The 12,248-nt window shown below is 41.3% G+C and overlaps 1 protein-coding gene across 2 annotated transcripts; it reads left to right on the top strand.

Annotated features, from left to right (window-relative positions):
* The first annotated feature begins 5,865 nt into the window (after positions 1 to 5,865).
* Positions 5,866 to 11,632, top strand: Uba1 (ubiquitin-like activating enzyme 1). Of its 2 annotated transcripts, XM_087346878.1 has the most exons (3): positions 5,867 to 6,024; positions 6,814 to 6,921; positions 7,032 to 11,632. In XM_087346878.1, exon 3 carries the CDS (start codon positions 7,135 to 7,137, stop codon positions 10,183 to 10,185), a length of 3,051 nt encoding a protein of 1,016 aa, XP_087203004.1. In that variant the 5' UTR covers positions 5,867 to 6,024; positions 6,814 to 6,921; positions 7,032 to 7,134; the 3' UTR covers positions 10,186 to 11,632. The 2 variants fall into 2 exon arrangements, with proteins under 2 accessions (XP_087203003.1, XP_087203004.1); XM_087346877.1 differs by having other exon boundaries at positions 5,866 to 6,024; positions 6,814 to 11,632.
* The last annotated feature ends 616 nt before the right edge of the window (positions 11,633 to 12,248 follow it).

Raw genomic sequence — 12,248 nt, forward strand, 5'->3', positions numbered from 1 at the left:
ATTGCGCTGTGTAGTCTGGTAGATGTTAACCAACGTTTCAGAGGTCATACTGCCTCCATCATCAGGGCGATGAGTATGAAGATTTCTGTCTTCTGGGTTGTTGCGCTGTGTAGTCTGGTCGATGTTAACCAACGTTTCAGAGGTCATACTGCCTCCATCATCAGGGCGATGAGTATGAAGATTTCTGTCTTCTGGGTTGTTGCGCTGTGTAGTCCGGTCGATGTTTACCAACGTTTCAGAGGTCATACTGCCTCCGTCATCAGAGTATGAAGATTTCTGTCTTCTGGGTTGTTGCGCTGTGTAGTCCGGTCGATGTTTACCAACGTTTCAGAGGTCATACTGCCTCCGTCATCAGAGTATGAAGATTTCTGTCTTCTGGGTTGTTGCGCTGTGTAGTCCGGTCGATGTTAACCAACGTTTCAGAGGTCATACTGCCTCCGTCATCAGAGTATGAAGATTTCTGTCTTCTGGGTTGTGGCTATTTCTGAATAATTTATTTATTTATTTTATGTAGTGTTCTGTCTGACGACAGGTCCATATGAACAAGATCCTTCCATCCTTTTCTCGGACTGGGACCTGTTCATATACGTTCTTGGCAGATGATCCAGAAGTGGTTTGCCATTGCCTTCTTCTGTGTGTGAATGGAATAATTGTTGGGATGCCACGGAGAAACCGGGGAAGCCCCCGGAGGAAAACTCCGTGTTGCCTAGACCACGGCCTTGCCCAACACAAGTTATAAATTCGGGCACCGCCGGGAATAGAACCCGAGATCCCAGGATTACAAGGACAGCGTTCTTACCTCTAGACCACCGTGACTATTTCTGAATAATTTATTTATTTATTTTATGTAGTGTTCTGTCTGACGACAGGTCCATATGAACAGGAACCTTCCATCCTTTTCTAGGACTGGGACCTGTTCATATACGTTCTTGGCAGATGATCCAGAAGTGGTTTGCCATTGCCTTCTTCTGTGTGTGAATGGAGTAATTGTTGGGATGCCACGGAGGAAAACTCCGTGTTGCCTAGACCACGGCCTCGCCCAACACAAGTTATAAATTCGGGCACCGCCGGGAATCGAACCCGAGACCCCAGGATTACAAGGCCAGCGGTCTGACCGCTAGACAACTAATGATTATTCACAATAATGCACAAAGGTCTACCGTGGTCTAGTGTCAGTAGTAGTAACTGCACGTAATGAAGTTTGCATTGGTGGCACAGAATTAACAATATTTGAATGAAAAATATAATGGTTGTGTTTCGTCTTCATTCCCTCGTTTATTGCTGTTTGCTCAGTTATTGCAGAATACCGAACAGTCGCGTCGCGTGTTTGCAATTCTGTTTATACCCCGATAATGAGGTTTCTATGTGCTACTCAAACTCTTGTGAAAAAGAGTTATTGGTGTTAAATGGAAGGGCTTACGTAATGAACCATACATTTACATTACATTAAACATTTGTCATGACTCAGACTTCCATTAAACAAAGATCTGAGTTCAGTCTCAGGACAGTACACGTGAGCAAACTGAGTACTCTTGAATATTTCGGACATAATCCTACCAAACTTCCATAACTGTACATACTTCCTTTGTTCAACAACGACTGTCCAATTTAATTGTTAGTTACTTGGAGATCGAGTGCAACAGCATTTGACAAATCCAAAAAAATTGGTCAGGAAATCCTGACGGAAAGAGACTGCTGGAAAGACCTAGGCCTAGATGGTAGGATAATATTAACACTGATCTTCAAAGAACAGCCTGCAAGCTTCTAGACTGTATTTATTTGGTGACTGCTGAAGACGGTGCCCGTGGCCAGCGACAGACCACCAGTCGAACAGTAAGAAACCAAGTGCACATGGACTAGAATTTTAGGTTTCCACGAAGGCGAGTACGAAAATGGCTGTCCTCTGGGCTGTAGCTCCGTGCAGTCTCTGAACGCTGTTAACTTCTACTTTTGGTTTCTGTTATCAGCCTGTTAGTTATGCGACATGCATAGTCTGCTTACCAAATCAGTCACAAAGGCTTTACTGTCAAGACATTGGTAAACCAAGCCTTTGTTTTCATCTGTCGCCATTTTTGTATAACGTCACGATTGACAGTGAGTGGGATTCACTTATTTCGAGTTTCTGGCCCTTATGTCGCTCTTGCTTCCTGTTCACATAACGTGGCACAGAAGAAGGCAATGGCAAACCACTTCTGGATCATCTGCCAAGAACGTATATGAACAGGTCCCAGTCCGAGAAAAGGATGGAAGGATCTTGTTCATATGGACCTGTCGTCAGACAGAACACTAAATAATAATAAGATGAGGTGGTCTAGCGGTTAGAACGCTGGCCTTGTAATCCTGGGGTCTCGGGTTCGATTCCCGGCGGTGCCCGAATTTATAACTTGTGTTGGGCAAGGCCGTGGTCTAGGCAACACGGAGTTTTCCTCCGTGGCATCCCAACAATTACTCCATTCACACACAGAAGAAGGGAATGGCAAACCACTTCTGGATCATCTGCCAAGAACGTATATGAACAGTTCCCAGTCCGAGAAAAGGATGGAAGGATCCTGTTCATATGGACCTGTCGTCAGACAGAACACCAAATAAATAAATAAACGTTGAGGGAACTGCTTGGCGTTCGCCTTTCATACCAGTTCCCTGCGAGCAAAGGGTTGAGGTTGCTTCACACACTGCCTAGCGTTCCCTCGACGGGAGGCAAAGTCCCTCTGCTCACGCTGTGGAGCCCGTGGCGCTCGGGATCGTTAGACCGTTCACATTTACAAGAAGTACACAAACGGAACACGAACACGAGATCAACCGGTGTGGACGCAGCTTAACCAATCACGTGGAACACAGCACACACACAGCTGATGACGTGTGACCTTCCTCAGTGTTTGGTTGCGATGAGGACATGTAACAAGCGTGAATTACATTTAAACGTGTGTTACGTATTCAGGCAGAAATAAGATTATCGTGTCTTCCAAATTCCAGAATTGATACTATAACCTGTTAGCACCTTCTGCCTGTGCAAATGCTTCATCTCTTATTTAATGACGCTCTTTCAATTTCACAAACTTAGATACCATTGAAATATAATCCGTGGTTGGGAACTTGGAAGGAGGCGATTGGACTATCCTGGCATTGCCCTGGAGGTAGTGAGGACAGCCAGAAAGAACTTATAAGGACAAGCGGACACTGCATCGGGATTCGAAGTTTGTCCTTCCGCATACGAGTCTAGAGAATTGTTAGAAAACAGTTCTTGAGCTGTTTAATGACGGTTTTCAAACAGTCTTCGGATTGTGGTGACGAACAGTGAGCAGGCAGTTGTTTGGATGGGGGATGACGTGGCACAATTCACTCTGACAGACTGAGAATAGGCCTCAGAATTCATAAAGAGCTTCTCTTCGAACGTCCAATAGCAACCGGTAGATGGCGGATCGTGCCACGGTGGTCTAGCGGTTAGAACGCTGGCCTTGTAATCCTGGGGTCTCGGGTTCGATTCCCGGCGGTGCCCGAATCTATAACTTGTGTTGGGCAAGGCCGTGGTCTAGGCAACACGGAGTTTTCCTCCGTGGCATCCCAACAATTACTCCATTCACACACAGAAGAAGGCAATGGCAAACCACTTCTGGATCATCTGCCAAGAACGTATATGAACAGGTCCCAGTCCGAGAAAAGGATGGAATGATCCTGTTCATATGGACCTGTCGTCAGACAGAACACTAAATAATAATAATAATAAGATGGCGGATCGGCCTCCAACTGTACACGAAAAGAGCGCGCTCTGGAGTCGAACTCACGATTGCATTGCCGGAGCAGAACAAGGCCGTGCGGCGTCTGAACTCGCTCTGTCCTACGACACGGATCGCGTCAGGTTCCTTATGAACTCGAAAGACAAACAAAACGCTGGGAAAGCTTAATCATCCGCAGAGTAACATTTCAATTCTGAAATACAGTTTAAAATCATTAAACACACAAGCAGCTTGACTAATTGGATACGTCAACATATTTCAGTCATCAGGAGAACAAGCAGCCACAGATTAATAACAAGTTATGACTTTCAAAGTGGACATTTGTTCTGTAGAATTTTGTTGTTGCTTTGTGCCTCGAAAATCATCTATCGTTTTCAAATTTTTAAAGCTGTAGGGCCAATTCGACATCATTTTATGTTGTTAAACCCAATTAGATTTATTTTATGACTGCGTCTTTCCTCTGTACAGCCCTTACCCATTCGGGGCACGTGATTCATGGCGTGTGGGACGCGTATTTGTTTACCCACAGTTGGTATTTTCTGTGGAGTTTACAGCTGCACAATTGTGAACAACTGGCGCGCTTATAGACGAGAAACCAAAACGTCGAGTATTTATAGAGCACGCGAGTACCTCCAGTCACGACCTGGGCACTAGGCAACTACACTGTCCCTTTCAGGACAGTCCTTTATTTTAATCCATCAATTTCTCCGCATATATTTCCTTAATCCTTTGTCCTCCTCATCACTTCCACCCATTTCCGCTATGTCCAGTGATCCACTCGCCAACCAACCACAAAGCTAACTTACGGCCGGAGTCCTGCGCAAGCGCGAGACATTGTCCCTTCCTAGGTGAAAGTCCTTCCTAAGAAGCCATCAGTCACTCACCAACTCGAGAAATTCCAAAATCTTTATGGAACCTGGAGGTTCATTACGATGTTCACAAGAGCCCACCACTGGTCCTTATCCTGAGCCAGATGAATCCAGTCCATACCACCCTATCCTATTTATGGTCGATCCTATGTAACATTTTCCTTCCATCCAGATCTAGGTCTTCATAGTGGTCACTTTCCTTCTGGTTTGCCCACCAAAACCCCTATATGAATTCTCTTCTATACCATGCAGGCTACATGCCCTGCCCATCTCATCCTCCTTGCCGTGACCAATATAATTATATTCATCCCTCTTGGGTCCAAATATTATCATCAGCATCTTGTTCGCAAACACCCTCAGTCTACGTTCCTCCCTTAGAGTCAGTGACCAAGTTTCACTTCCATACGAAACTACATGCAAAATTATAATCGTGTATATTTTAATCTTCGAATTTTAGACAGCAGACGAGAAGATTCTGAACTGAATGGTAAAAAACATTACCCGAATTTAATCGGAACTTTGCCACATTTTCAAAGGATTAATTAGCTATCTTTACGTTACAATTTTATAGTGACATGACATTAACATACACTTAATTTTCTCTGTGTTTACTTCTAGACAAACTTATTTACTAGCTTCAATTAGTGATTCTGTGTTATTCTTTATGGTATTTACGTTATCCTCTAATATAATTACATCATCAGCACAGACCACAAGCTGACGCGTCCGATCCAATTTCAGTCCCACACAGTTTTCTCTAACCTCCCTAATGGCGTATTCTACAACAAAGTTGAAAAACAATGGCGGTAAAGCTTTCCTTGTTTCAGACCATTTTAAACAGTAAGCGTGTCAGATAAATGTTTACCTAAACTGAGTTTGCTTTTGTTTTAATGCAAACACATTTAAACGCCAAAATATTTTCTTGGGTATGCCAAAGACAGCGACAATACTGCACACTACTTCCCTCTTAAATAAATCATAGACATTCTTTAAGCCTATGAATAGCTGATGTACTGCCTTATTGTACTCCCATTTTTGACGTAAATACGTCTATATTTTAGGGTCAGTGTCATTCGGTGTAAAATGCGTATCAACAATGTGTAAATATGAACCGACAACAATGGTCAGCTTGCGTGCATTGTTATGTTACCTAGGAATCGTCATCTGTTTACTCGGCATTGTCGTGTTACATTACTGCCGTCAACAATCCGCTTTCGTTATTGCGGAAAGAGCTGAGCTGTGAATCGGTTGTAGAAGAAGTGCGTCGTAGAGTAAATAATTTTGTGCTGTTAAAAACGTTTTAGAATATCACAATTACTTATCTTATATAAGAATTATTAAGAAATCTATTATTTTAGTTTTGATTAAATTGATAATTGCCGGTGGACATCGTTGTGTCTTACAATTGAACTAAGTTTGAGGTAAGGGATTCCTATTTATTATTAATGTTCATCACATTTAATGTTTTTGTGAACTCGCTAAAGAGAATTGGCTTGTCTACTTACAATTTTCAATGCATCTGGCGCTTTAAACGCCCGCCTCTCGAAAATCGTAAGAGATGGATCGGGACATGTTGCGTACGAAATACGTATTACCTCTTGAGCTTTCCATATCTGTTTTCAAATTTTACATATCACAAATGGTTTAAGTTCTACAAACATTTATTTATACAAACAAAGGCGCATCGCACTTCACGCTACTTCTGCGTCTGCGCATTTACGTCAGATTCTCCGGAACCGTGGTTCCACTGTCAATTTTTTTTCCTAGTATCTGACTAATACAAAAAAATCTGATCAGTACGATTTTTATTTTTCTCCTTCTTTGAATCTTCATAAAAGTTAAAACATGCTTTAAAAATTCCAGAACTCTATAACTAAAATTTGTCTTGCCAGCTATTGTTCCGGCATAAGATTAAAATACCCTAACACACACACACACTCACCCACATGAAAAACAGTCATTACTAAACGCACCCCAGGTGTTGCTCCTTCTTCACGGTAGTTCATGCCATCTATCGTATACCGACAAAATTCATTGCAACGTTTATGACAAAGTTGCGACTCGTGTAGCAAACATCTAAGTAACATCTATGCCTTTCCATACATTAAAACTCTATGTACCAATTATAACATGTATACCTATTATGTACATTATTTGTGACATATGGATGTAACTTACTGTATGTTTTGCTTTGTTGTTTTAAACCACAGATGTAAACGAGAACAAGAAGATTTTAAATTGACTCACGAATTTTTCATTACGAAATTCACTTCCGCTTTGTGCTACTGCGATCCACGCTTCAATTGTCGTCTTTTTAGGTAGGGTTGAGCAACTACCTCGCATACCATAAAAAGAAAATAATCAGTGGTACGTCTTTGTCTTCTAAAACAAATTACCTGATAAAACGGCCTTTGTGTCCGATGTCTAGTGCTGAAGTGGTGGACAATTCCGTTGATCCTCCAGCCAAGAAGCGGAAACTTGCTACAGGAGACTCCACTGCAGCGAAATCCGTTTCACTGGCTACATCAGACATGGCGCAGAATGGTTCATCGCATTCCAGCGAAGTAATCGACGAGTCACTGTATTCAAGGCAAATATATGTGTTGGGTTATGAGGCTATGCGCCGTATGGCAACATCAGATGTTCTTATTTCTGGGCTAGGAGGACTGGGTGTAGAGGTGGCGAAAAATGTGATTTTAGGTGGTGTAAAGTCAGTGACGCTGCATGACGAAGCCGTATGCAAGGTTGCAGATTTGACATCCCAGTTCTACCTAACAGAATCAGATATCGGGAAGAATAGAGCAGAAGCATGTTTGACACAGCTGTCGGAGCTAAATATGTATGTTCCTACGAAAGCTTACAATGGGCAACTTACAGATGACTTCTTAAAACAATTCAGGGTAGTTGTGTTGACAAATAGCAGTCTGAAGGAGCAGTTGAGGATTGCTGAAGTGACACATGAAAATGACATTGCCCTCATTATTGCAGATACAAGGGGTTTATTTGCGCAGGTATTTTGTGACTTTGGGAAGAAATTTACTGTTGTTGACACCACAGGGGAAAACCCAGTTTCAGCAATGATAGCTAGTATTTCACAGGAACCAGAGGGAGTGGTCACCTGTTTAGATGAAACACGTCATGGATTAGAAGATGGAGACTATGTGACATTCTCAGAAGTCCTTGGTATGAGTGAATTAAATGGTTGTGCACCCAAGAAGATTCGTGTCTTGGGTCCTTATACATTTAGCATTGGTGACACCAGCACATATTCCGAATACAAACGAGGTGGGATTGTTACCCAGGTAAAGATGCCAAAATTTATACATTTTAAGCCTCTAAAGGAATCCATTAAGGAACCTGAATTTGTCATCACAGATTTTGCAAAATTTGAACGGCCTTCTCAAACTCACCTTGCATACATTACCTTGCACAAGTACATTGAGCAACATGGAGAAGCACCTAAACCTTGGAATGAGGAAGATGCAGGTGTATTTGTGGCCCTAGCTAAATCTACGAGCTTGGCTGGTGGAAATGATGAAGAACTTAACACAGAGTTGCTAGAAACATTTTCCAAAATATCCTCTGGTGATATCCCCCCACTCAGTGCTGCTGTTGGAGGAATTGTTGCACAAGAAATTATGAAGGCTTGCAGCGGTAAGTTTAACCCCATTTACCAGTGGCTGTACTTTGACGCTTTGGAATGTCTGCCCTCTGATTTGTCTCAAATCAAGGAAGAGGACTGCAAAGCAGCGGGGACGCGATATGATGGTCAGGTAGCTGTTTTTGGAAGCACATTCCAGCAGTGTCTGGGTGCACTAAAATACTTTGTGGTTGGGGCTGGTGCCATAGGCTGTGAACTTCTGAAGAATTTTGCTATGATGGGAATAGGCACTTCAGAAGGGGGTCAGGTAACAATTACCGATATGGATCTGATTGAAAAATCGAACCTGAACCGGCAGTTCCTCTTCCGCACTTCAGATATACAGTGCCCCAAATCTCTATGTGCAGCAAAAGCCGTACGACGTATGAATCCTGCAGTAAATGTTGTGGCTCACGAGAATCGTGTTGGTCCAGAGACTGAACGAGTTTATGATGATGCTTTTTTTGAGTCTCTGGATGGTGTAGCTAATGCCCTTGATAATGTAGATGGCCGAATTTACATGGATCGGCGTTGTGTATATTATCGCAAGCCTCTTCTTGAATCTGGCACTTTGGGCACAAAAGGAAATACACAGGTTGTTGTACCTTTCCTTACTGAATCGTATAGTTCATCCCAAGATCCACCAGAGAAAAGTATCCCAATTTGTACATTGAAGAACTTTCCAAATGCTATTGAGCATACACTACAGTGGGCAAGAGATAGCTTTGAGGGCTTGTTTCGGCAAGCTGCCGAGAATGCGGCGCAGTACTTGGCAGATTCTGCATTTGTGGAGCGTACTTTGAAGTTACCAGGCGTTCAGCCCTTGGAGGTTTTGGAGTCTGTCAAGCATGCTCTTGTAGATCATCGTCCAAGATCATTTGAAGATTGTGTTGCATGGGCACGCTGTTATTGGCAGGAACAATATAATGACCAGATTCGACAACTCCTGTTCAATTTTCCTCCTGATCAACTTACATCAAGTGGTCAGCCTTTCTGGTCAGGACCAAAACGTTGCCCAACGCCACTTACATTTTCAGTGGATGATCCTTTGCATATTGATTATATTCTTGCTGCCGCTAATCTAAAGGCCGAAGTGTATGGGATTACACAGAACCGAAACCGAGAAATAATAGCAAGTATGGTAGAGAATGTTGATGTTCCTGAGTTCATCCCTAAATCAGGAGTGAAGATTGCAGTCACAGATTCCCAAATGCAAGTGTCAAATGGTGCTGGAAATTTGGACCATGATCGAATCAATCAGCTGCAAAAGGAACTTCCTTCCAGAGATGAACTGAAAGGACTGATAATAACGCCCTTGGTGTTTGAAAAAGATAATGACACCAACCTGCATATGGACTTCATTGTTGCTTCTTCCAATCTCCGTGCTGCTAACTACAATATTCCATCAGCAGATCGTCATAAGAGCAAGCTTATTGCAGGCAAAATAATTCCTGCCATTGCCACCACAACTTCAGTAATTGCAGGTTTAGCGTGTCTTGAATTGTACAAACTTGCACAAGGTTTCAAGACATTGGAGCGTTTCAAGAACGGCTTTGTGAACCTGGCTCTTCCCTTCTTTGGCTTTTCTGAACCCATTGCTGCCCCAAAGATGAAGTATTATGAAGAGGAATGGACTCTTTGGGATCGCTTTGAAGTGGAGGGAGAGCTAACCCTACGAGAGTTCCTGGATTACTTCAAAGAGAAATATAATTTGGAGATCACGATGTTGTCACAAGGGGTGTGCATGCTCTATTCCTTCTTCATGGCCAAACCGAAGTGTGTGGAGCGCATGAATCTCCCCATGTCTGAAGTAGTGAAGAAGGTTTCCAAGAAGAGGTTGGAACCCCATGTCAGGGCACTTGTGTTTGAATTGTGCTGTAATGACAGTGATGGCAATGATGTGGAAGTTCCTTATGTTCGTTATACCCTGCCAGATAATTAATAAAAAGATTGGTCACACAGTAGTGACTATCTTACTTTGTCACTTGCATGTGATCACTCATAAACTTGGAACATACCATATTCAGTGGTTTCGTGTTTCTTGCAGAAAAAAAATTTGAACTTGGTTTCTTCCATAGTGTCTTATGTGTACCATTCTTTATGTTCTGTGAATTTTTCCTGGGAAGGACTGGGATTGTGTTGCTGTGTTTGAATTATCTTTTATATTAGAATTAAATCTCTTGACCATTTTGATGTTTAAAAACCTTAACAAGGAGCCTGACAGTAGAAAATTAGAATTAATGTATACTAGCTCCAGTATCTCATTCCTGCACAAGTAATTTCTACTTGTGTGGTAGATGTTCGTCAAGTTTAACCAGTACATCTTAAATTTTTATAACTTCTTCATGCAAGGTTGAAAATAGTTTGAACTCAGAATAATTCTTAAGTCATAGTATGTATTTGTTAATAGTAACATGAGAAGTGGTAGAGATGTTTGTATGGTAGGAATAATTTATACTCACATTCTTTGTTGCTTTTGCATTGGAAATGTAGAATAACTTCATTATATTGTAAACATGTAAGATCTCCCACTTTCTGTAATTTAAAAGTTCTAGAATACTGTTTGAAATCACTGAATTGTTTTAATAGCATTGTAACTGCTTCAGTACCAGGATAACTTTTGTAAGTGGGATGAAAGTAGCAGATATTGTTCTTCTGTATAGTAAATTGAATAAAGTGTGAAATTAAATTTCATAATGGTTTAGTATACATTCATTCCATGGACAGTCGCCTTATCTTATGAAGAATGTTGGCACTTCATGCTTTGATGCATAGTTTACTCAACGATTTATGCTGAGTGCAATTTTTTTTCTATATAAGTAATATTCATTGTTACACTCTACATTTATATACATAATTTCAAGATTACGTGGTGGAGTGATTGTTATATAATTCTGCAGGTAGTGTCATTGCAGACATGCACAGTTGCCATCTAGATGTGATACACATGTGAAGTATGCGCACATGTCAATGTTACAAAATTGATAGTAAGTTGTATGTCTTTAATGAATTTGTTAGAAGAATGTTCATGTACAATTTTCGTCTTTTAAGTCTCAGTCTGTATAAGAGAGTGCATAGCAAATATCCCTTATTGTTCTTGAGCCTGCGTGATTTATATTTGCATGAATGAAATTGCATTGCTGTTTACAAAGTATGGAAGTTGATTCACAAAAAAATGTGAGGTGCCATAACATTCTGGCAAGTCATGTTAATAAACAGTAATTACATTTATACAAGTATAAAAATGCTGCGATTTTGAAGATTGTGTTCAAGCTTTTTTAATCAAGTGATTAATATCTTTGTTAATTAACATATATACAATTGCACGCAGCTGGTATTCCATTGTTTATTCACACAGTTCTGTATTAAAAGTAAAGTAAAAGGCCATACATGTATTGTTTCCTTGAAGATGGTTCCCTTTTCAGAATGAAGTTTGCAATGTGATGTATTTCCTTAAACAGATGTTTTGAGATTCTGCTTCCCAAATTTCCTTAAAGCAGCCGTGAACCAATTGACAAAACTTGTTACGATTAGCAATACACTGCGAACAAATGTTATGTCGTGCAGCCAACAAAGTATGCCACAGGGTAAAGAATACTGCACTTTAAAATTCCATGAGAAGCCACCAATACACTCGTGAGATCAATCAAAAACCATTATAGTGGGGCTATGTTCCTTCCTAAAAAGTAAATATGGGAACAGAAATATAGTAAATCATGGGAATTCTGATAAAAACTCATAATACCCACCTTCATATGCAAAGCAAAGAAATGGAACTGTCACCCCCTCCAGAAGCAGATGGTACAGTGCAGAGGACAAAAGCCTAGCTCACACGTCTTTACTTTCACACAAGAAAAAATAATGCATGGATAATCCAAAAGCTGGATAATCTGTTCACAGAAAATCATGAGATTACTGTCATTAACAGAAGGCAAACGGTGGTCTAGCGGTTATAACGCTGGCCTTGTAATCCTGGGGTCTCATGTTCGATTCCCGGCGGTGCCC

The sequence above is a fragment of the Zootermopsis nevadensis genome, unplaced genomic scaffold, assembly GCF_977971745.1.
Source record: "Zootermopsis nevadensis isolate Lab colony 2312 unplaced genomic scaffold, Znev_1.0 Znev_ptg000011l, whole genome shotgun sequence".
In the NCBI taxonomy this organism is placed as follows: Eukaryota; Metazoa; Arthropoda; class Insecta; order Blattodea; family Termopsidae; genus Zootermopsis; species Zootermopsis nevadensis.